Source organism: Oryx dammah, unplaced genomic scaffold (genome assembly GCF_014754425.2).
Source record: "Oryx dammah isolate SB20612 unplaced genomic scaffold, SCBI_Odam_1.1 HiC_scaffold_20, whole genome shotgun sequence".
Classification (NCBI taxonomy): Eukaryota; Metazoa; Chordata; class Mammalia; order Artiodactyla; family Bovidae; genus Oryx; species Oryx dammah.
The window spans coordinates 65,374,125-65,398,505 of NW_024070204.1; the positions used below are offsets into that span (position 1 = coordinate 65,374,125).

Here is a 24,381-nt window from a genome sequence, read left to right on the forward strand (position 1 = left end):
AGTTGGGAGCAGTGTCTATGACATTTAAGGTGCTATTGTTATTTAAACCCTGTCACTACTCTGAATGTAAGTGGTGAGACCTGAGAAACTCAGCTTAAATATAACACAATACATTGTGCTAAGTCGCTTCATTCGTGTCCGACTCTGTGCGACTCCATGGACTATAGCCTGCCAGGCTCCTCTGTCCATGGAGTTCTCGAGGCAAGAATGCTAGAGTGGGTTGCCATTTCCTGCTCCAACACTGATTTTGTCCAAAATGTTAGCCTTTAGAAAGTAAGTGGCTTTATATACGTCTTTTGGAGAAGGAAATGGCAACCCACTCCAACATTCTTGCCTGGAGAATTCCATGGACAGAGGAGCCTGGCAGGATACTGTCCATCGGTTTGCAAAGAGTTGGGCATGACTGAGCAACTAACACATACACATCTTTACAATGAAACACCAAGCAAGATGGTGTATCTTAAAATACCAAGTTAATTACTCAAAACATCTCTCTAGTGATGTCAGAAATTCTAAATGTCAAAAAAGTCACATATCTGAAACGACTTTATAAGTACACAAAAGCTGAAAGAGTGGGTAAATATGTTGTAAATAATAGAGTCATCTTTCTCACTATCAGAGAAAGAAGCTACAATCAAGCAAAGAGAGGATGGTACAATACACCCTTTGGTTTTGCATTGAAATCAGAGTTATCAAAATAAATGTATATTTGATTTTGATAGAGATAGATGATAGATAATAGAAGGTAGATAGAGATATGGAGAGAGAGAGAGAAAGGTGTCTGTGCATACATGGACTGCTATACATCCATCACGTCCTAACTGTCCACGAAGAGGACAGTGAGAAGCAAGGAGACTTCTCTAGCAAATGAGGGCTGGTGGGAGGTAAGCGACTTTTGCCATAGGCACTTCACAGCCACTGCCTTGTTTTAAGCCACAGCAACCCTATGAGGGGGAGGGGTTGTTTATAAGTAATTCCGATTTACAAGTGAGGAACCTGAGTCTGAGAGAGGCTTACTCAAGATACAGCAGCTACAATTTGTTGAGTGCCTGCTATGGGCAGAACTTTACATATTATTTCATTGCATTTTTTGCAAAATGAGGCAGATTAAAATTATCTCCATTTTAGAGATGGGAAGCTGCAGTTTAGAGAGAAAAGAAAGGAACCAACCAAGGGCACAGAGCCAAGAGGAGCAGAATTTGAATGCCATGATCCTTCTGAGCTCCTCTGAGCTGTCTTGCCCTCTGCCGCACACCCCACCCCACACTGGACCCAAACCCAGCACAGCGCTCACGAGGGCCCTCAAATTGAAGCATAAATTACAGCACCAGTCGACACCTCCAGACACCGCTCCCTTGAAGGAGACAGAGAGGCAGAGACAAAGACAAGGACAGATCCAGATGAGAAGCGGCAGGGTGTCCGAGAGGGGTGTGGCCATCTCTCCAGGCAGCTTGGACTCCTGATCTCTGGGGCTGGGTTCTCTGAAACACATCATTTCTGACAAAAGAACAGAGTCAGATGAACACCCCGCCATGCCAGACTGCTTCTCACGGCATTGATGTTGCCATGGAAACCAACCCTTTTCCCTCAGTGGTTCAGGCGTGTTGTTTTTCTAAAGAGACTGTGTTGTGTGCTTGTTGAGAAAGCGACTGAGGATTCTTTCTCTTCCTCCACAAGAGACCCCCCCTGGGATTAGAGCACATTGTAGGGGTGGAGATGGGGGAATAAAGTGATTGACAGCAGTTCCAACAAGTGGTCTTTCAATTTGCCAGAAAAATCTACCTTCCCTCTTATCTTCGGACCTGATTGATGGCTGGGATCACCCCAGGCGCCATCCCTGCCTCTCCCTGAAGTGCAGAAACTGTATTATCATCTCTCTCCCTCCCATCCCCCAGCCTGAACCATGAGCCCCAGCGCAGTGGCGGTAGCTTCCTGTGCCTGTTTAACCTTGGGCTCTGGCGCTGGCAGCGGGGAGACCTCCCAGCCCTGGGCTGTCTCCTCTTAGCACCTTTATGAGGCAGTTCCCAGGGCCTGGGGGGATGACTCTGGGGTGTCTTCTCTGCACCTTCTGATTTCTCCCTGTCAAAACGCAATGGATCAAGGCTGAGGTAGAAGTCGAGCTCCTCCAAAGCCCCTGGCTGGCACCCCACTGCCACGCTCTGCCCTTCTGAGAGTTTCTGCCCCAGCTCCCCTTCCTGTGCACATGTGGAACGTGTGTCTGCCCTTCCCACAGACTGTGAGCATCTTGAGACGGGTCCCCCACTGCTGGTGAGCAGATTCAAAAGTGCAAAAGCCACAAACAGAGCTTGTTCTATGAACCAAAGAGCTGTCTTTACCATTTTCTGGCTTAACCCTTTGTCAGCCAGCAGAGCCCTGTGAGACCCCATTCTCCAAAACCCAGAGCGGCTTCCCCCAACCAAACCCCACTTGATTAAGCTCTCCTAGAACTAATCTCCCACTCTGTGGGTATTTGTGGGAGGAGTTAAGCATCCTCCTTTTTTTTTTTTTTTCTGATGAGGAAATTCTGACTGCCACGAATAGCACATGGCCCCAAGGCCTCTCTTCAAACCAGAAATTTCTGCCATGTCTCCTGTCCCTGAAGTGTGCCCTTCCTTCAGTCACACACTCACAGAGCCTGCTCATTCCAGAGAAGAGATAGCTTTGGTTTATTTTTTTGAGGCAACGGAGTGGCAAATCCATTTATGACAGAATGTTTGAACATGTGTTCATTAAGTCTTTAGCTGACTCTGTGTAATTGAGAAAAATAGTGGGTGTTTACACACTGGCCGTATGGATGAGGCTGCCTCTGCAAGTGGGAGGCCAGCAAAACAGCCCTGCCTGCCCAGCTCACTGGGCCCTGAAACCACAGTCTAAGGCCTTGTGGGTGCAGGCGGGGTTGTCTAAGGCCCGTTCGTGCTCAGCAGCCTGTGCGGCCCCAAAGGGCAGGGCTCAGGTGGCCCCCCTCCTCCTTCCCACCAGCCACGCATTCACGGCCACCACCCCGGTGCAGCCCTGAGCCTGGAGCCTCAGCCTTCAGTTCTGTCCCCAGTTAATCCTGGCCTCTCCTTCAATGGCCTGCCATCTGAGTCTGAGAAGAGTTGTGAACACACACTAGAAACTCCCAAGCAAAGTGCAGAGATGAGCTGGTAGGCTGGCACCATTGCTGAGACACTGGTATTCAACGTGTGGGTTGGAATCGGCTGCTTCCTAACGGCAGCCTCCTTTGTAGATGATGTGCTGCTCTGAGCTTCCATTCCTTCATCTCAAAGTGGGGGCGATGCTCATATGAAGACAGTGATGTTGAGGATGGGTGTACCCAACTCATGAAACTGGGGGAAGAGTTCCGGGAACCAAGACACCCAGAGCACTTAACGCTTGGCATGGGGCAGTAGTTGTACTGTCAGTCGCTCAGTCTGTCCCACTCTCTGTAACCGCCTGGACTGTAGCCCGCCAGGCTCCTGTGTCCATGGGATTCTCCAGGCAAGAATGGAGTGGATTGCCATGTCCTTCTCCAGGGGATCTTCCCGACCCAGGGACTGAACCCAGGTATAGAACCCAGTTCTCCTGCATCACAGGCAGATTCTTTACCATTTGAACTGCGGGGAAGCTCTAATGGTATGTGGCAGGTAGCAAGGGGCTGTTAAATGTTTACTATCCTTAACACTCACTGCTGATGCTGAATCGGGTAAAGGAAAAGCTAGTTCGCTTTTATAAATGTGACTTGACTTTCTGAGGCATGAACCTTGACAGTGTTGCTCTGGGTTTTATAAAAGCAGTCGAGGGGGATAAAGTAGTCACACACACCTGAGTTTGAATCTCAGCTCATCTGCTGGAGCCCCAGGCACCTCTCCATCCTTCTGAGCCTCCGTGTCTTAATCTGTCAAATGGGGACCAATAATCTCTACCTACCTAGGTTATAACAAGCTTTAAGTGGGCTCATTATGAAAAGGGTCCACTCATCACCCATCAGCTTCCTCCTCAAACTGTCGGCAAATGGCCAGATGGCGCTCTTAGACTCTTCTCATGCCAAAGTCTATTTCCACATCTGACTCTACCTTCAGACTTCAGGGGGTGCATGTGTGTCATCCAGGGCTGGGTACCCCATACCCAGCACAGCCTGGCCCTCTGCAGGTGCTCAGCAGATGCTCAGAGGATGAAGGATGTTGCACTGCAAGGCAAAAGCCAGCTGCCTCTCTTGGTCCTTGCCTCTGACCTCAGCATCATTTCACTGGCGGAGGATGGAGGTCCCCCCACCTCAGTTCCAGCCCCAGCCTAACAGGACACCCTGCCCCCTGCATCTTCCCCGCCAGGCTCACTGAGAAGAAGATGAAGAAAAATGCAAAGGAAGGTCAAGACTCTCAGACACATCTATCTTTATTTGTTTCCTGTCAGAAAAGTTCAAGAATTACACCAAAAAATACTTCAGCCTCTGCTACCTACTGACAAAAATACACCACAAAATTAGAAAGCGCTCAGCAGTTTCGCTAGGGACAATTTGTTATTCCACTTTAGATGACAAATGAATTTACAGGTGACTCGAGGTGACTGGAGGGTAGGGGTGGGGAGAGGAAAAGTCAAATGATAGCTTTTAGCAGAATAGTTTGAGCTATGCTAGTCTTATTACCCAGCTGTTGTATAGGATGATTTCAGCATCACAGCAAGCCACTAAAAAAATGCCCTTTAAATGGCCTGTTCAAGCTTCATGGGAAAACAGAATCACATCTCAAATAGCCAACTCTCCAAGCCAGTTCTGGCTCTGCTGGGCCCAGAGCCAACACCACACAGAGGGGGTCTCCCCAAAATATTAGTTGGAGAGCTGTGTGGGAGTGCCTGATGTGGGTGCAAGGCAATGGGTGGCCTGGGCAATGCCAGCTGTCGCCTCTTGGTCAGAAGCTTCTAGAAGCAGATGGGAAAGTTTGGGCTGTGCTCCTGTCAACACAGTGAAGTGTGCACAAGACGGCCACGGTTCTCAGTTTCCCTTAGAAAAAATGACTTAGCATTGCTGAGACCCAGTCGAAAGCCTCCCTGGCTGTCACCTGGTCACGACCCTTCCTGTTCTTCCTGCTCATCACCACTTTGGGAAACAACAAACCGACAAAAATGTTAAACTTGGGTGCTGGGCTTACAGCTTAGTCAAACGCCACCAGCCCATCCTCTGCCTTCTTCATCCTGCAGTCCCTCCTTCCTCCTCTTTCTACCCCTGCCATCTCCTAGACATGGGCAGCACTCAGGTGTAGAGCTAGAAATGCAAGAGAGAGGCAAAGAAAGCCTGCCCACTGTTGAGTGTTCGCCTCTATCCTCTGCATCCCCAGACCATGCAGCCCAAGCCCCACTCTGATGCCCATACAGACAAGTTTATCTGCATTCTGCAAAACACACATGGTTGAGGCTTTTCTCTCTGGGTTGTGCGCGTCCCAGCCTACAAATGTCAAACTCAGTCTTCTTTCTAACTTGACAGTTCCTAACTTTCAGTGTTCCTCCTCTGCAGACCAGAGGCCAAGCGAGCAGACTGCCTGCCTCACTCACATTTTGCACCTTCCGAAGCCCACCCTGAAGCAACCATCTCCCCCAGTCTGAGCAGCCCGGAACATCTGTGCTCTTCACCACCCTTCAACACACTCCAGATGCATCCAGTCTAAGACTTCCATGTTCATTTTCTTTCTCTCCTTTCCTGTTTTTAAATTTTCCTAACAAATAATAAGCAGTGGCTTTGAAAATATCTTACATGGGAACAGTCAACACGAAACATGCCTTTGTACATGGGCCTGACTCGGGGACGAATCAACAATACCAAAGGACAAAAAGAAATACTGATTCAGACAACTCCAGCACATGAGATTTTCGGTGAGCTCCCCCCACCCACCCTGGTCCCACCCCCGCCCCCATATCCCAGGAGTACAGTGTTGTCTTGTAACTGGAGCTTGGCTTAGCCAGCGGGGTTCCTCTCCCCACTCCCCATGCTGGCTGGCAGGGGGGCGCCTCTAATGGCCCTGGGTCTTGGGCGGCTTGGGCTCGTGGATGACGGCAGCCGCCGACAGCCACGGCCCGATGGCCCGGGCGGTGCTCTGCTTGGCCACGCTGTAGTGGCTGATGACCGTGTAGAAGCGGCTTCTGGAGCTGGGGTCCTGGGATGAGTAGTAAGCATCCAGGGAGGCCGGGATACAGCGCTTGTGCTGGGGAAGAGAGAGACAGTCAGCAGGAGCTCAGTGAATGCTTCCCACCTGCCCTGCAACGAGGCCATCCCATCTGGGGGCCCCGGCCATCCCCGGCTCGCAGCCAGCCGGAGGGGATGGCATCTGGCCTGGGCCTGGTACTCGTCAGACCTTCCTTCACGTCATCTCCATCACCATCATCAAAGCTGCCACCTATAAGAAGACAGAGGAAACTAACCTGATGTTAGAATCATTCCCAGAGGCGGGGAAGGGGTGAGAGAAATGGGTCAAGGGGCTCAAAAGGTAAGAGTTTCCAGTGATTAAATGAGTATGTCCTGGGGGTGTAATGTACAGCATAGTGACACAGTTAATAATACTGTAGTGGATATCTGAAAGCTGCTAAGAGAGTAGGTCTTAAAAAGTCTCCATCGCAAGAAAAAAATTGTTACTATGCAGAGTGATGGATGTTGACTTACAGCGGTTAGGTGTTAGAAGCTGGGGTTCTGAAAGACTAGCAACCACTGCAGTATTTACAAATATTTAATCACTATGTTGAACACTTGAAACTAATACAATGTTATATGTCAATTAAACCTCAATAAAAGGAGAAGAAATAAAGGAAATGAAGGAGGGAGAGAGAAAGAAAGGAAGGAAGAGGAAGGAAGGAAGGAGGGAAGAAACTGATGCCAATACTAATTCAAGGTCAACACCCTCTGCTTACCAACTGCAGGGTTACAGTGGACACTGTTGATAGCTCTTTGCCTGGCTGATTCACCCATCCCCTAACTGCTTCACTGGACCACTGCCTGTAGCCAATTGCTGTCCATTTCTTTTCTTTGATTGGAAATGTATTACTCTTTCTTCTTATATCAAAGCCTTGGTTCCTAACAACATATAATTATATATTTGTATTATCCTACAATATCAATCAAATGGTCCCAAAATAACAGCGATATGATGAGTATCAGGCTACTGAATGGACTATATCATTTCTCCGCAGCTCTCTGTGTCCTTAGAATATATTCCACTGAGGGCCTAGAGTCAATATACTGTATCATACAGTCATTTGGAGCAATTACTTTCTTGGTAAGTTTAGTCCTCGACTTGATATACAGCTGGATTTTAACTTGGTTTTAATTTTAGGAATTTTTTTTAAATTTAGTTTTTACAAACATGTCAAACATTGACACACATCCAGGACAAATGTCTATCAAGACAAAGGCAGAGAAGCCTTGTTCCTCATTCCCGTTCCTTCTGTTCCCTCACTGCCCACCTGACTCAATGTGTTTCTCAGTTGTTTTTTTTTTTATTTATCCTTCCAGAATTTCTTTCTGAAAATATGAGCAAACATCCTTCACATTCCCTTTTCTCACTCAAAAATAGCACCTTTTGTTCTTCACTCTTATCCCAGAGGGTATTCTCTCTCCATGTTTGGAGACCCCCTCACTCACTGTCGCAGTTGTTTGGAATTTCTTATGCAGACACATCATAGTTTATTCCACTGTCTCCTACTGACATCCCAATACTGATAGTGGTTGCTAGTCTTTCAGAACCCCAGCTTCTAACGCCTAAGAAGGTCATCTTAGGAAGTCATGTAGCAGAACCAAAAGACATGTGTTTTTAAGGCAGAAAAGTCCCCATTTGATTCCCTCACTTTGGAACGTAACAGCAGTAATGTCTTAGAAAACTCTCAAGACAGAATATTCTTAATCTCCATTTCCTCAGATGCAAAATGGGGGCAATGAAACCTCCTTTTCAGAATGGGTGGACAGCTCAACTGAGATACTATTTATGAAAATAGTCTAGGAAGGAAGGTGACATCTAATTGGTACTCAGTAAGTGGTAACTTATCAATATTCGCTTCAACTCTGACTAGATTCTAGCTTTATTACCTCTAATAGTTATTGCCAGCCCATTCTCTAGCAGGCTCTTTGCGGTCTTGATTTTACTTAAATTCTCTCCAAGATCCCGTGGCAAACATCATTGGTGCCCACTGCAAGCGAGAAATCTGAGGCTCAGAGGGGCGAGGGAGGGCTGGAGGTCATGCAGCCAGTTCTGTCTTTTAAGGGAAGGCGTGCAATCAGAGTGGGGGAGGAGGAGGCCCAGCTGCAAGATGGGGGAGGAGGCCACCTCAGAAGCTCTGTTCCCTGTCTTCACACCTCTACAGGGACAAGGAATCAGCCATCAAACCAGGGTGACCCTAAGGCGGAGTGTTCTGGAGATGGAACAAGGAGCTCTCCCCGACTTCTGACTTGTAGTCTGAAGCCAGCCTGCCTCCCTTTCCCACACTCTGGAGAGCACCCTCTATTGCCTACTGGCAACCAAGTGCTTCATGAAAGCCTGAAAACTCCCTGCCACACATAGGACTTTTTTATTGTGATTTTATAATTTCACAGCAAAATGTATTGTAAATATACAGTATTTTAGAGAGTGAAAATAATTTTAGATTGCCACCATCAGTTTTGCTTTGGTGTTACTTCTATATTTCTTTACACTTTTTTTAAAACATATTTCAATGCCTTTATTGAGTGCATAAAGTTTTCTTTTTATTGAGGTAGACTTGATTTATAATACTTTGTAAGTTTCAGGTGTATAACAACAGGGTCACAATTTCTAAAGGTTATACTCCATTCATAGTTGTTATAAAATATTGTCTCTACTTCCTGTGCTGTATAATGTATCATTATAGCTTATTATTTTATATACAGTAGTTCATACCTCTTAATCCTCTACCTCTGTCTTGCCTTTCTCCACTTCCCTCTACACGCTGGTAACTGAGGTTTGTTCTCTACGTCTGTGAGTCTGTTTCTTTTATGTCATATTTACTAGGCTGTTGTGTTTTTTAGATTCCACATATAAGTGATGTCATACAGTATTTGTATTTCTGTGAGTTATTTCACTTAGTATAATGCCCTTCGAGTCCATCCATGCTGCTGTGAGCAGCAAATTTTCATTCTCCTTTATGGTTGAGTAGTATTCTATTGTGTGTCTATCAGGTATAAAACATGTGTGTGTATATACATCACACACATATGACATCTTTATTCATTCAGCACTGATGGACACTTAGGTTGCTTTTAGACTTCCGTGGTGGCTCAGACGGTAAAGCGTCTGCCTACAATGCGGGAGACCCGGCTTCAATCCCTGGGTCAGGAAGATCTCCTGGAGAAGGAAATGGCAACCCACTCCAGGATTCTTGCCTGGAAAATCCCATGGACGGAGGAGACTGGTGGTCCAAGGGTTGCTTTTATGTCTTGACTATTATAAATAGGGCACTGTTATCAACATTGGAGTGCATATATCTTCAAATTAGTGTTTTCATTTTCTTCAGACACATATTACATTTTAAACAATCTGCAGAGAGGTTACCATACCCAGAACTTCAATGCCAATGAAAAGATGTTGACTCTCTAACTGAAGCTGATGGTCACCAGGAGCCACTCCCCTGCCAGAAGCCCCTTACCTTGTAGACAAATCCCTCTGGGCAGCTGTGGTCGTAAGTGAAGGCTTTGTAAACCACCAGGAACACGATGCAGGCGAGGAAAGCTAGGGCCAGGCTGACAAGGATGGTGACCTGGAGAAACACAGGACAGAAGGCTCCAGCCTTAGCTTGCCTGCTTTCTGTCTACACATGCAGCCTTCAAAACCTGGAGCTGGTAGGAAGCCTGGTATATTAGGAAAGGTAGGGGGTGGCCAGGGACCCCAAGAACCAGCTCGGTCTCAGCTCCGTCACCAACCTGCAATCTTTGAGCCGTGGTGTCTCCATCCTCTGATACTCTTGGAAGCTCCGTCTGGGCCCATGTGTGAGACCCACTTCCCTCCCCATGTACTTTCCCCGTTGATTTTGCGTTGGCAGGGGTTGATCATCAAGCGATCACGTCCAGCAATTCTGCCTTTGATCACCACCTCCCTGCCACTACTGAGTTCCATCTCAGATATCCAAGCTCATGCTACCTCTGCTTGGATGTCCCATCCAAGCTCAAGCAGAGGTAGCATGAGCTTGGATATCCCATACTCAGCTGAATTGCGTTCTCAAGTCCCTGCTCCCCTCCCCTCCTGCTCCACCCACACTTTCCCATCTCAGAAAATGTCAACGCCGCCTTTGCAGTCACTCTGGCCAAAAAATCTGAAGTTCTCTCTGATTCTCTTTTCCTTGCATTCTACATCCCAGCCAGCAGCAGAAGCTATCATTTCTGCCTCCCAGCACACACCTCATGGAATCGCTTCTTACACTCTCAGGCAGCTGCACCGAGGCCAGAGCCATCATCCCCCCTCACCCGTGGGACTGCAATTGCCTTCTAACTAGTAGCCTCCTCGACCCCCACGTGTGTTCACACAGTAACCTGAGAACCCCATTCAAAATCCAAGTCAAAGCACATCCCCTTTCTGCTCAGAAGCATCTAATGGTCTCCAAAATTGCTCACAGTGAAAACCCAGCTCTTGACCATTATCAACAAGCTTTAAAAAAAATACACCACCAAACAAACCGAAGGCACCGTCAGGCTTTACTAGAAAGGATGGAGTGGCTGATTCCAGAGGCACCTTCAGGTCTGCACTGGCCCCATGCTGCCACCTGTGTACAAAGTGGGGGGCGACCACCCCAATGCTGGGCTCTGAGTGTTATACACAGAACTGCCACCTGTGTACAAAGTAATGGGGCAACCGCCCTGATGCTGGGCTCTGGGTGTTATACACAGAGCCGCCACCTGTGTACAAAGTGGTGGGGCGACTGCCCTGATGCTGGGCTCTGGGTGTTATACACAGAACTGCCACCTGTGTACAAAGTAATGGGGTGACCGCCCTGATGCTGGGCTCTGGGTGTTATACACAGAACCGCCACCTGTGTACAAAGTAATGGGGTGACCGCCCTGATGCTGGGCTCTGGGTGTTATACACAGAGCCGCCACCTATGTACAAAGTAGCAGGGAGGAGGGCAACCGCCCTGATGCTGGGCTCTGGGTGTTATATACAGAATTTTTTTCTATGTTACTTTCAAAGCTGGTAGCCTTTTGAGTCAGTTGACCTAGAAATACGGCAGAATTCCTGTCATAGAGAGAAGGCTTATTTTGATTTGGAAGAAAAATAAAATCATCTTGGGGTGGCGGGGATGGGGAGGTCCCTATCCCATCTCCTTCCCACCTCAGGCCATGGTTTATAAGGACAAGAGGAGATGGGATTCTGCATTGCTCCCAAAGGAGTCATATGTTAGCAGCCATAAATCCTGAAAGGAAGGAATCTGAAGAGGAAAAGAGGAAGATGGATGTGGGATGCAGTCATTTGAATCCTGTGGGCAGACACTGTCCATGAAATTCCACTGCATGTGGGTATGAAGTTTCAGGTTAGTGGACTATTGTGATATAAGAAACACATCTATTTGGTCTTGTTCCCAGTTCCTGGCACAGAGTTACAACCCACATAATTTCCTACATGATAAGAGTAGGATAGCAGCATCTTTTGTTCTAATATTTGGTTTTTGTGCCAGTTCCTAAAATAATTCCAATTCATAAAAGCGAAAGGAGCACCTTTTATTATTCATAACAACCCCTTTCAACTATACCTGAGTTAATGCTATATTATGTTATGAGGTGGCTTTTGGAAGGCCCCTAAGGCTGGGGAAGAAACCACTGACAGGAGGGTTGTAATTTAACTGCCTCCCTCACCTCAGAGGGAAGAAAGAGGGGCTGGAGATCAAATTAACCACCAATGGCCAATGCTTTAATAAATCATGAAGGCTCCAGAAAACCCTAACTGAAGGGCTCAAAAACCTTCCAGTTTGGTGAACAAGAACGCATCATGCCTCTAAGGGTGGTGCACCCCAAACCCCACTGGGACAGGAACTCCTTGCTCAGGAGCCTTCCAGCCCTTGCCCCATGTATCTCCTCGTCTGGCTGTTCATGTGTATCATTTAATATCCCTCACAATAAATCAGAAAGTAAAGTGCTCTCCTGGGGTCTGTGAACCATTCTAGCAAATCACTGAGCCTGTGGAGGAAGTGGTGCAAAGCCCCAGTTTATAGCCCGAGATTTGCTAGTGGCGTCTGAGTGGATGCAGGCTTGTGGGACCGAACCCTTGACCTGCGGGGTGTGTGCTAACGTAGGGCAGCTAATGAGTTGAGTGACGTCGTAGGGAATTCAGTCAGCCTCCACCAAGAATTGGAGAATTGCATGGTATGGGAAAAACCACACATTTGGTGTCAGAAGCAAGGGTACAGAGAAAAAGTATTTTTCCCTTTTATATGTTGACAAGTGAAATTCATTTCTAAATGACTGTCCACACAATGTGCTGTCTGCCCTCTCCACTGACATCCCAAGCTCTCTGCTGCAGCCTGTTGCTCACTCATCAGCCTCCTGGACAGGACCAAGCTGGTGGCAACAGAGGGGTGAGATGGTACAGCAGGCAGACTGGAGTCCCCTAGCAAGTTGTGGAAAGAGAGAGAGAGGTCAGAGGCCAGAACATGGAGCAAGAGGTGCCTCAAAGACGCATATCCCCCTTGCTACGCTAAGCTGTTTCAGTTGTGTCTGACTCTGTGTGACCCCATAGACGGCAGCCCACCAGGGTCCTCCATCCATAGGATTCTCCAGGCAAGAATACTGGAGTGGGTTGCCATTTCCTTCTCCAGATTCCTAATAACCAGTGCATAAAAGGAAATAAGATGGATACCATAAGTCACCATCGACCACACCAAAAAATTAAAGGAAAAAGTTTTACTCTTATATCTGATTTAAGATCAGTTCAGTTCAGTTCAGTCACTCAGTCATGTCCAACTCTTTGTGACTCCATGAATCGCAGCACACCATGCCTCCCTCTCCATCACCAACTCCCAGAGTTCACCCAAACTCATGTGCATCAAGTTGGTGATGCCATCCAGTCATCTCATCCCCTGTTGTCCCCTTCTCCTCCTGTCCCCAATCCCTCCCAACATCAGGGTCTTTTCCAATGAGTCAACTCTTCACATGAGGTGGCCAAAGCTTTGGAGTTTCAGCTTCAGCATCAGTCCTTCAAATCAACATCCAGGACTGGTCTCCTTTAGGATGGACTGGTTGGATCTCCTTGCAGCCCAAAGGACTCTCAAGAGTTTTTTCCAACACGACAGTTCAAAAGCATCAATTCTTCCGTGCTCAGCTTTCTTCACAGTCCAACTCTCACATCCATACACATCCAAAGCGAAAACTTTGACTAGATGGACGTTTGTTGGCAAAGTAATGTCTCTGCTTTTGAATATGCTATCTAGGTTGGTCATAACTTTCCTTCCAAGGAGTAAGCACCTATTAATTTCATGGCTGCAGTCACCAGCTGCAGTGATTTCAGAGCCCCAAAACATAAAGTCTGACACTATTTCTACTGTTTCCCCATCTATTTCCCCTGAAGTGATGGGACCAGATGCCATGATCTTCATTTTCTGAATGATGAAATTAAAGCCAACTTTTTCACTCTCTTCTTTCACTTTCATCAAGAGGCTTTTTAGTCCCTCTTCACTTTCTGCCATAAGAGTGGTGTCATCTGCATATCTGAGGTTATTGATATTTCTCCTGGAAATCTTGATTCCATCTTTGTGCTTCTTCCAGCCCAGCGTTTCTCATGATGTACTCTGCATATAAGTTAAATAAGTACGGTGACAAAGGAGTCCTTGACGGACTCCTTTTCCTATTTGGAACCAGTCTGTTGTTCCATGTCCAGTTCTAACTGTTGCTTCCTGACCTGCATACAGGTTTCTCAAGAGGCAGGTCAGGTGGTCTGGTATTCCCATCTCTCTCAGAATTTTCCACAGTTTATTGTGATCCATACAGTCGAAGGTTTTGGCGTAGTCAATAAAGCAGAAATAGATGTTTTTCTGGAACTCTCTTGCTTTTTCCATGATCCAGCAGATGTTGGCAATTTGATCTCTGGTTCCTCTGCCTTTTCTAAAACCAGCTTAAACATCAAGAATTTCATGGTTCACGTATTGCTGAAGCCTGGCTTGGAGATTTTGAGCATTACTTTACTAGTGTGTGAGATGAGTGCAATTGTGTGGTCGTTTGAGCATTCTTTGGCATTGCCTTTCTTTGGGATTGGAATGAAAACTGGCCTTCTCCAGTCCTGTGGCCACTGCTGAGTTTTCCAAATTTGCTGGCATATTGAGTGCAGCACTTTCACAGCATCATCTTTCAGAATTTGAAATAGCTCAACTGGAATTCCATCACCTCCACTAGCTTTGTTCATAGTGATGCTTTCTAAGGCCCACTTGACTTCACATTCCAGGATGTCTGGCTCTAGGTGAGTGATCATACCATTGTGATTATCTAGGTCGTGAGGATCTTTTTTGTACAGTTCTTCTGTGTATTCTTGCCACCTCTTCTTAATATCTTCTGCTTCTGTTAGGTCCATACCATTTCTGTCCTTTATTGAGCCCATCTTTGCGTGAAATATTCCCTTGGTATCTCTAATTTTCTTGAAGAGATCTCTAGTCTTTCCCATTCTGTTCTTTTCCTCTATTTGCATTGATCGCTGAAGAAGGCTTTCTTATCTCTCCTTGCTATTCTTTGGAACTCTGCATTCAGATGCTTATATCTTTCCTTTTCTCCTTTGCTTTTTGCTTCTCTTCTTTTCACAGCTACTTGTAAGGCCTCCTCAGACAGCCATTTTGCTTTTTTGCATTTCTTTTCCATGGAGATGGTCTTGATCCCTGTCTCCTGTACAATGTCAGGAACCTCCGTCCATAGTTTATCAGACACTTTATCTATCAGATCTAGTCCCTTAAATCTATTTCTCACTTCCACTGGATAATGATAAGGGATTTGATTTAGGTCATACCTGAATGGTCTAGTGGTTTTCCCTACTTTCTTCAATTTAAGTCTGAATTTGGTAATAAGGAGTTCCTGATCTGAGCCACAGTCCGTTCCCAGTCTTGTTTTTGCTGACTGTATAGAGCTTCTCCATCTTTGGCTGCAAAGAATATAATCAATCTGATTTTGGTGTTAACCATCTGGTGATGTCCATGTGTAGAGTCTTCTCTTATGTTGTTGGAAGAGGATGTTTGTTATGACCAGTGCGTTCTCTTGGCAAAACTCTATTAGCATTTGCCCTGCTTCATTCCGTATTCCAGGGTCAAATTTGCCTGTTACTCCAGGTGTTTATTGACTTCCTACTTTTGCATTCCAGTCCCCTATAATGAAAAGGACATATTTTTGGGGTGTTAGTTCTAAAAGGTCTTGTAGGTCTTCATACAACCATTCAACTTCAGCTTCTTCAGCATTACTAGTTGGGGCATAGGCTTGGATCACTGTGATATTGAATGGTTTGCCTTGGAAATGAACAGAGATCATTCTTTCACTCTTGAGATTGAGATATCCCCCTTAGGACCCCCAAAGATGGTATTTGACTCATACAGGGACAGGAGCACCCAGGACCACTGCCCAATGCTGAGGACTTAGGAATACTCAGTGAGCAGACGTCTGGAGCATAGTCATAAAGAATTTTAAATGCTCAGTCTTCCCAGTAACCAAAAGGTAGAAATAGCCTGAATGTCTATCAACTGATAAATGGATAAACAAAACTGTAGTCCATCTGTACAACTGAAGATTATTCAGCTATAAAAAGGAATGAAGTTCCCATACAAATGTGGGTGGGCTTTGAAAACATGCTAAATGAAAGGCCACATACTGTATGGTTCCACTTATATAAAATATCCAGATAAGTAAATCCATAGGGACAGAGTGCGGACTGCTGGTTGCCAGGAGGCATGGGAGATAACTGCTAATGGGGACAGAGTCTCCTTTTGGGGTACTGAAGCCTTTCAGAACTAAATGGAGGTGATAGTTGCCCACCACTGTGAATGAAGTCAGCGCCACTGCAGTTTTTACTCTGATGCTCTTAACTTTACAGCACGTGAGTTCTACCTTAGCTTTTTGCTTTGTTTGGCTGCTCTGGGTTGAATTTGCAGCACATGAGATCTTTAGTCTCTGTCGTGGCATGTGGGGTCTTGTTTCCTGACCAGGAATCAAACTCAGGCACCCTGTACTGGGAGTATGGAATCTTAGCCAGTGAGCCACCAGGGAATTTGTCCTACCTCAACTTTAAAATACACGCCCCCAAGCTCTGGCTGATTCTGTCAAAGGGACCTTAAGCTCCTGAAAGTACTCCGTCACCTGAGCTCCCCCAAGACTGGGACAGACACGCTCAGAGGCACCTCCACAGGCATGCAGACCTTGGACTTGCAAAGAAAAAGTCGAGAGCTTTTGCCCACCCTGCCACCACCCCCAGCCTGATGCAGGGTCTGGGAGAACCTGCGGACAGCCCTCCATCCTAATGGCCACACGCGGCTCCAGCCTCTGCCTGAGCAGAGAGCCAGGCCTCTCTGTGACTCAGGAGCAGGGCAAGACTCCAGCTCAGGCGTCTCCGGCGGGTCTGGTCCCCGGCAGCTCAGTGAAGCTGCTGGGAGCGGGACAGGTTCCCTTACAGTGGGTTTCTTTTTGTCTTGGGTTGGAGGGGGTGCTCTTTCACTCCTAACAGCCCTGAGCTAACAGCCCCCACCTAGCAGGGGCAGAGTTTGATTCACCATAGCACTCAGGCTTGACCGGCAGAGCACAGCACATGTTTCTGGAAAAGGGAAAGAGGGAGGGAAGAAGGGAGAGAGGGAGAATCCTAAAGAATTCAGGGCTGATGCCCAGACAGCCACCAACCGGTGTGTTCTGATTTATCAGGTCAGGGACGGTGGGCCCGAGATGCTCTCCAGGTGACTTTAGTGTACAACCAGACACGGGAACCACTACTCCAGGATGACTAGGTCTGAGGGTTCTCGAGCTTAGAATCACCTGGGTAGTGCCTTAAACAATCCTGATCTTCCGGCTCCATCCAGACCAATTACATCAGAGTCCCATGGCGTTTGCCACGTGCAGGCAAGTGCCGAGAAGAGTCGGCACAGAGAGAGATGGAGGCGTGCATACACGACCACAGGAGTCAAGGGTATGACGCTGACTGGGATGCCAGGAGTGCAGCCCACCCCAGGGGATTCTACCAAGCAAGGCTAACTTCTGCCCTGCGTTCCACAGCCCAGAATGAGGGGGATAGGAGGCCGTTTTAGGCAAAGAATAGTCTGCCTCCCCAGAACCTTGGTAACTTCTAAAACAACTCGAGGTCAGTCATCCCTTGGGGGCCTGTGGAGGTCAGAGAGGTCAGGGCTGTGAGCTGGGCACCAGTCTTCCCTCGAGGCCTCACGGGCCACAGGGCGAGGGAGAGGTGGGCCCGAGGACACAGACACTTGGAACAAGGGTGGCACCATGGGGGGCACCAGCCCAGGGGCTGCCGGACCTAACCAGCCTGGGGGTGGGGGATCAAGGAAGGCCTCCTGGGGGAGGCGACTCCGGAAATGACTTCAGGGAAGAATGCCAGGACAGGGGAGGAAGAAGGGTCTGAGCAGAAGCCTCATCTGCCATAGAGCAGACTGGAGCTGTTCTAGAAACACCATATGGCTTGTCATGGCTGGTCCAGAGGATGCAAGTGAGGAGAGACGGGCCTGGGACAGTGGGCAGGCAGGAGAGAATAGGTAAAGAAGGACCAGGCTAACACTTAGGCTTTAGCTCCAGGCTGGCAGAGAGCCCCTTAAGGTTTTAAGCAGGAAAGTGACAGGATCAGAAAGATGGTAAAAGAGGGAAGTGAACACAGAGGCATATATAATTTGGGAGGGGCAAGGCTGGAGGCAGGGAGGCTGGTGGGAAGGCTGATGTACCAGGGCATGACCTAAATGCTGAGACCACACCTGGGGTTGTAAGGGTGGAAGGGGTCGACAGCTTGAGGAGGCCTGGGAGGTGAGGAGAGTGATGTGAAGAGGACATTTGAGCTGGGGAGGACGTTTGAGCTGCGTCTGGATTCTTATCCTTAATGACCAGGTCAGTGTTGGCTACTGGGTGGGGGATGGGAACACCACTGAGGTTTCTAACTGGTGCCAGGCTGAGATTTTTCCTGAAGGCGGGTCTCCACAGGGCACCCTGCAGGCAGCTACACTCTCCCTTTCAGAGGGATTAACCTCACGGAAGGGGGAGGTCCCAGTGCCTGCTCCGGACAGCCAAGCTCCTGATGCGGGGACGGGGCGGGGGGGGGGGGGGGGTGCTGTGGGAGTGAGAGGACCTGGGAGAGGATCCCCCCTTCCCCACAGAGTGCCTCTGAGCATGAAGGCTGGCCATAATTCAGCATCCATTGGCTCGGTTCATATAACTTCGTTGCTTGCAGATGGTGGAAAGCCCTTGGCTTTACCTCCCAAATGCAACAGCCCAGGATTAGAAATAAACAAGTTCCTGGTGCTGGATCTGAGATGTGATCCTCCCTGCTCCCCATCTCCCTGCTCATCCATTCACTCCCTCACCACATGGGGAGTGTAAAGAAGGAGAGGTTCAGACGCTGAACAAGCAAATCACCTGATAAAAAATGACAAAACCAGACCTGAGCAGGATCTGGACAGCGAACAGGAGAGGAGCCTGGATACGGTGGGCAGGAGCGGGAGGGGGAGCCCCACACAAGAAGACCCTGGGCCAGAGCCGCCGCCTCGCCTGAGGCTTAAGCCTAAACAGAAGAGGAGCTCAGAGCCTGGGAGGAGCAGCTCCCTGAGGTGGGGACCGAGCACTGAGGGGAGTCCAGGGCTGTGGAGACCACGGTCACCTCCTCCACCCAGGAGAGGAGCTTCCTCCCACTTCCATCCAGGGCTTTCCTGGACAGGCCCTGCTCAGCCTGGCCTCCACCGCTAGCCTCTAGCCTCCTTCTGCTCGGAGTGCCTCGGGCAGCCAGCAATCCCATCCTTTTCCCCTGTGCCCGGCACCTTGACCCCATGAGGGGACCAGCGTTTCCTGAAGAGAAATGCTGAACTGAATTAAGACTCAGAGTGCAAACACACACACACACTCACACATACACACACCCCTCTCCCCAGACACACACCCAAAGATATGCAACCTGCCAAAAAACATACTGTATTCACATGGGATGGGATAAGGCGCTGCAACATCTGTTCTTCTCCAGTCACTAGTCTCAACCCCTTCCACCACCCACACACAGGCCCAAACTAAAGAACTTTAACCTTGGAAAGAATCAAGGTGTGGGGTAGCTCAACTAAGACCTATCCAAGATTCCTCCTCCAACTTTTGACCATACGTCAAGGAGAGAACCACTTCAGTATTCTTACCTTGAGAACCCCATGAACAGTATGAAAAGGCAAAAAGATAGGACAGTGAAAGAGGAACTCCCCAGGTCGGTAGGTGCCCAATATGCTACTGCAGATCAGTGGAGAAATAACTCCAGAAAGAATGAGGAGACGGAGCCAAAGCAAAAACAACACCCAGCTGTGGATGTGACTGGTGATGGAAGAAACGTCCAATGCTGTAAAGAGCAATATTGCTTAGGAACCTAGAATGTTAGGTCCATGAATCAAGGCAAATTGGAAGTGGTCAAACAGGAGATGGCAAGAGTGAATGTCGACATTCTAGGAATCAGCAAACTAAGATGGACTGGAATGGGTGAATTTAACTCAGATGACCATTATATCTACTATTGTGGGCAGGAATCCCTTAGAAGAAATAGAGTAGCCATCACAGTCAACAAAGGAGTCTGAAATGCAGTACTTGGATGCAATCTCAAATACGACAGAATGATCTCTGTTCATTTCCAAGGCAAACCATTCAATATTATGGTAATCCAAGTCTATGCCCTGACCAGTAATGCTGAATAAGCTGAAGTTGAATGGTTCTATGAAGACCTACAAGACCTTCTAGAACTAACACCCCAAAAAGATGTCCTTTTCATTATAGGGGACTGGAATGCAAAAGTGGGAAGTCAAGAAACACCTGGAGTAACAGGCAAATTTGGCCTTGGAGTACAGAATGAAGCAGGGAAAAGACTAATAGAGTTTTGCCAAGAGAACACACTGGTCATAGCAAGCACCTTCTTCCAACAACACAAGAGAAGATTCTACACATGGACATCACCAGATGGTCAACACTGAAACCAGATTAATTATATTCTTTGCAGCCAAAGATGGAGAAGGTCTATACAGTCAGCAAAAACAAGACCAGGAGCTGACTGTGGCTCAGATCATGAACTCCTTATTGCCAAATTCAGACTTAAATTGAAGAAACTAGGGAAAACCACTAGACCATTCAGGTATGACCTAAATGTCATCCCTTACGATTATCCAGTGGAAGTGACAAATAGATTTAAGGGACTAGATCTGATAGACAGAGTGCCTGAAGAACTATGGACAGAGGTTCACGACATTGTACAGGAGACAGGGATCAAGACATCCCCGGGAAAAAGAAATGCTAAAAAGCTAAATGGCTGTCTGAGGAGGCCTTACAAATAGCTATGAAAAGAAGAGAAATGAAAAGCAAAGGAGGAAATGAAAGATAAACACACTTGAATCCAGAGTTCCAAAGAATAGCAAGGAGAGATAAGAAAGCCTTCTTCAGCGATCAATGCAAAGAAATAGAGGAAAACAATAGAATAGGAAAGACTAGCGACCTCTTCAAGAAAATTAGAGACTCCAAGGGAACATTTCATGCAAAGATGGGCTCAATAAAGGACAGAAATGGTATAGACCTAACAGAAGCAGAAGATATTAAGAAGAGGTGGCAAGAATACACAGAAGAACTGTACAAAAAATATCTTCACGACCCAGATAATCACTGTGGTGTGATCACTCACCTGGAGCCAGACATCCTGGAATGTGAAGTCAAGTGGGCCTTAGAAAGCATCACTATGAACAAAGCTAGTGGAGGTGATGGAATTCCAGTAGAGCTATTTCAAATCCTGAAAGATGATGCTGTGAAAGTGCTGCACTCAATATGCCAGCAAATTTGGAAAACTCAGCAGTGGCCACAGGACTGGAAAAGGTCAGTTTTCATTCCAATCCCAAAGAAAGGCAATGCCAAAGAATGCTCAAACTACCGCACAGTTGCACTCATCTCACATGCTAGTAAAGTAATGCTCAAAATTCTCTAAGCCAGACTTCAACAATACGTGAACCATGAACATCCAGATGTTCAAGCTGGTTTTAGAAAAGGCAGAGGAACCAGAGATCAAATTGCCAACATCTGTTGGATCATTAAAAGAGCAAAAGACTTCCAGAAAAACATCTATTTCTGCTTTATTGACTATGCCAAAGCCTTTTACTGTGTGGATCACAACAGACTATAGAAAATTCTTCAAGAGATGGGAATACCAGACCACCTGACCTGCCTCTTGAGAAATTTGTATGCAGGACAGGAATCAACAGTTAGAACGAGACATGGAATGGTTCCAAATAGGGAGGGGGGTATGTCAAGGCTGTATATTGTTACCATACTTATTTAGCTTATACACAGAGTACATCATGAGAAACACTGGGCTGGATGAAGCACAAGCTGGAATCAAGATTGCCACAAGAAATATCAATAACCTCAGATATGCAGATGACACCACCCTTATGGCAGAAAGTGAGGTGAAGTCACTCAGTCGTGTCCAACTCTTTGCGACCCCATGGACTGTAGCCTACCAGGCTCTTCCATCCATGGGATTTTCCAGGCAAGAGTACTGGAGTGGGTTGCCATTTCCTTCTCCAGGAAAAGTGAAGAAGTGAAGAAGAAAAAAGTGAAGAAGTGCAGAAAGTGAAGAACAACTAAAAAGCCTCTTGATGAAAGTGAAAGAGGAGAGTGAAAAAGTTGGTTTAAAGCTCAACATTCAGAAAACGAAGATCATGGCATCTGGTCCCATCACTTCATGGGAAATAGATGGGGAAACAGTAGAAACAGTGGCAGACTTTACCTTTTTTGGGCTCCAAAATCACTGCAGATGGTGATTGCAGCCATGAAATTAAAAGATGCTTTTTCCTTGGAAGGAAAGTTATGACCAACCTAGACAGCACATTAAAAAGCAGAGACATTACTCTGCCAACAAAAGTCCATCTAGTCAAGGCTATGGTTTTTCCAGTAGTCATGTATGGATGTGAGAGTTGGACTATAAAGAAAGCTCAGCACCAAAGAATTGATACTTTTGAACTGTGATGTTAAAGAAGACTCTTGAGAGTCCCTTGGACTGCAAGGAGATCCAACCAGTCCATCTTAAAGAAAATCAGTCCTGAATATTCATCGGAAGAACTGATGCTGAAGCTGAAACTCCAATACTTTAGCTACCTGATGCGAAGAACTGACTCATTTGAAAAGACTCTGAGGCTGGGAAAGATTGACAGCAGGAGGAAAAGGGTACGACAGAAGATGAGATGGTTGGATGGCATCACCAACTCAATGGACATGGGTTTGGGTGGACTCTGGGAGTTGATGATGGACAGGAGGCCTGGTGTGCTGCAGTCCATGGAGTCGCAAAGAGTCAGACACGACTGAGTGACTGAACTGAACTGATGATGTCCAGGCACACTTCTCATCACTGTATATGAATTCATTTTTATAACAGCCCCATAAGATAGTACCCTTTCATTTCTTTTGACTAAAGCACAGAGAGGTTATGTCGTTTTCACAAGGTAACACAGATAATTAAATAATACAGTCAGGACTCTATGAAGTATGGCCTAGGTTTTTAGCCTATGATATATTCCTCATAAAGCTTTTATTCACTAAACATTAACTGAGCACCTACAATGTGCCAGAGAATTCCACACACTGAGAGTAGAGTGCTGAGGAAGGGAGGTCCCTGCTCTCCTAAAGTTTACCTTTAATCTGTTTCAACAAGTGTCTACTTCTGTAAAGCAGAATAGTAATGGTATCTGCCCCTCAGAATTCTGAGGATTAAATCAGATGGTGCATGGGAGGCCCTGTAGTGTGTTGAATGATGACCTCTTAAAAGATAGGTGCCGGGAGCCAGCGTGAGGAATCCCGCCTGTGGCAAAGGTCATGAGGAAGGAAGCCAGACCTACTCAAAGGCATGATCTGGCTTCAGGGGTTCCCCCTGGGTTTTCCTGAACATCTACCCCCCAAAACCAGAGTCTGCCTGCCTTATTGTACTGTGCTTTCCACTCTTCTGCCTCTAAAAGGAATTAACTTAGGGCTCCAGTTAACAGTCTCCTGCATATAAAAAGAATGTCTCGGCTTAAATCCCTCTGATAGCTTCTAACTTACCTGACCAGTCTGTCCGGACTTTTATAACTTGTGAATTGTTTACAGCCCCCCAACCATGAGAGGCACAAAGCTTAAAGCATCTTAAAGATACAGAGCCTTTTCTAAAGAGCTAAAAATTATATTGATGACGAGTTTCACTGTTGAGTCAATGACTGCTGCCAGGCCTCCATATTCTTTATCTTTTAGGCACCTGAAGGATATTAATCAATGTAATTGGTATATAGAAAAAGGAATATAGTACTTTTGATGTTAGCAACACTAGACTTTTGAGTTAGTTACTTTTCTCTTTGTTATAAATCACTGTACTCCTTTTCCTTGTTATAAATTGTTGTGTCCTTGCTATGTAAGAATGTAACTTTATTTAGTGCTTTCTGAGAGTGGCACCAGACTTTGGGAAGAACAACATTATTAAGGCAAATAAGTCTTCTGGTTGACAAACCCTTATCAGAAAAGGGCCATAAAATGTTAATTGGCTTTCTGGCCAGAAGATGATGTAAATCACCTAAGACTTGTGTATACAACTAGGTATGCAGAGAGAAACCCTGGTCTTGATAAGAGTCAGGGCTGCTGACGCTGCATAATTTTGTATTATCCATTGATCTCTATGTACAATCAAAAGTATAAAAGGCCTTTCCAGACAATAGAGGATGGGCCAATCACTGGAAAGACTGGTTTCCCCCGTGTCTTCTTTTCTTACTCTATTTTCAGGCTGAATTCCCATCTGGGGCGTGGAGGCTTGCCATGTCTACTTACTTACCCTGGCTTCTAAGACCCATGAGAGAGGGAGCCTAAGGTGGGGCACCCTCTGCTATTCAAACGGGCACCGGCGGCCTAACGTAGATGGTGCAAATCTCTTGTCCTGAGGTTTTATTAGTTCTCCACGTAAACCAAGTTATTCAGCATCTTTTCTCCACTAAATTTTCCTACTACACTATTTCTTTCTAATCTCTCTTTATATTTCTAAATAAATAAGTTTTTCCTCACCAAGCCATCCCCCCTTCGAATTACCCTGGATCCACCAGAGCAGGACCCCGGCAGGTAGGTCCACATATTAATCACCAGAATCTACAAGTATCATCTTACTTGGAAAAGAAGTCTGTATCAGTTCAGTTCAGTCGCTCAGTCATGTCTGACTCTTTGTGACCACATGAATTGCAGCA

The 24,381-nt window shown here is 46.7% G+C and overlaps 1 protein-coding gene across 1 annotated transcript in view; it reads right to left on the bottom strand.

Moving 5' to 3' along the window:
- Positions 1 to 4,356: 4,356 nt before the first annotated feature.
- The window catches only part of NSG2 (neuronal vesicle trafficking associated 2), a 79,318-nt gene continuing 59,293 nt past the window's right edge, over positions 4,357 to 24,381 (bottom strand). The window contains exons 4-5 of the mRNA XM_040262727.1: positions 9,616 to 9,726; positions 4,357 to 6,173 (exon numbers count right to left, since the gene is read on the bottom strand). Coding sequence (XP_040118661.1) covers positions 5,982 to 6,173; positions 9,616 to 9,726 — 303 coding nt within the window. The 3' untranslated portion in view covers positions 4,357 to 5,981. The remainder of the gene's footprint in view (positions 6,174 to 9,615; positions 9,727 to 24,381) is intronic.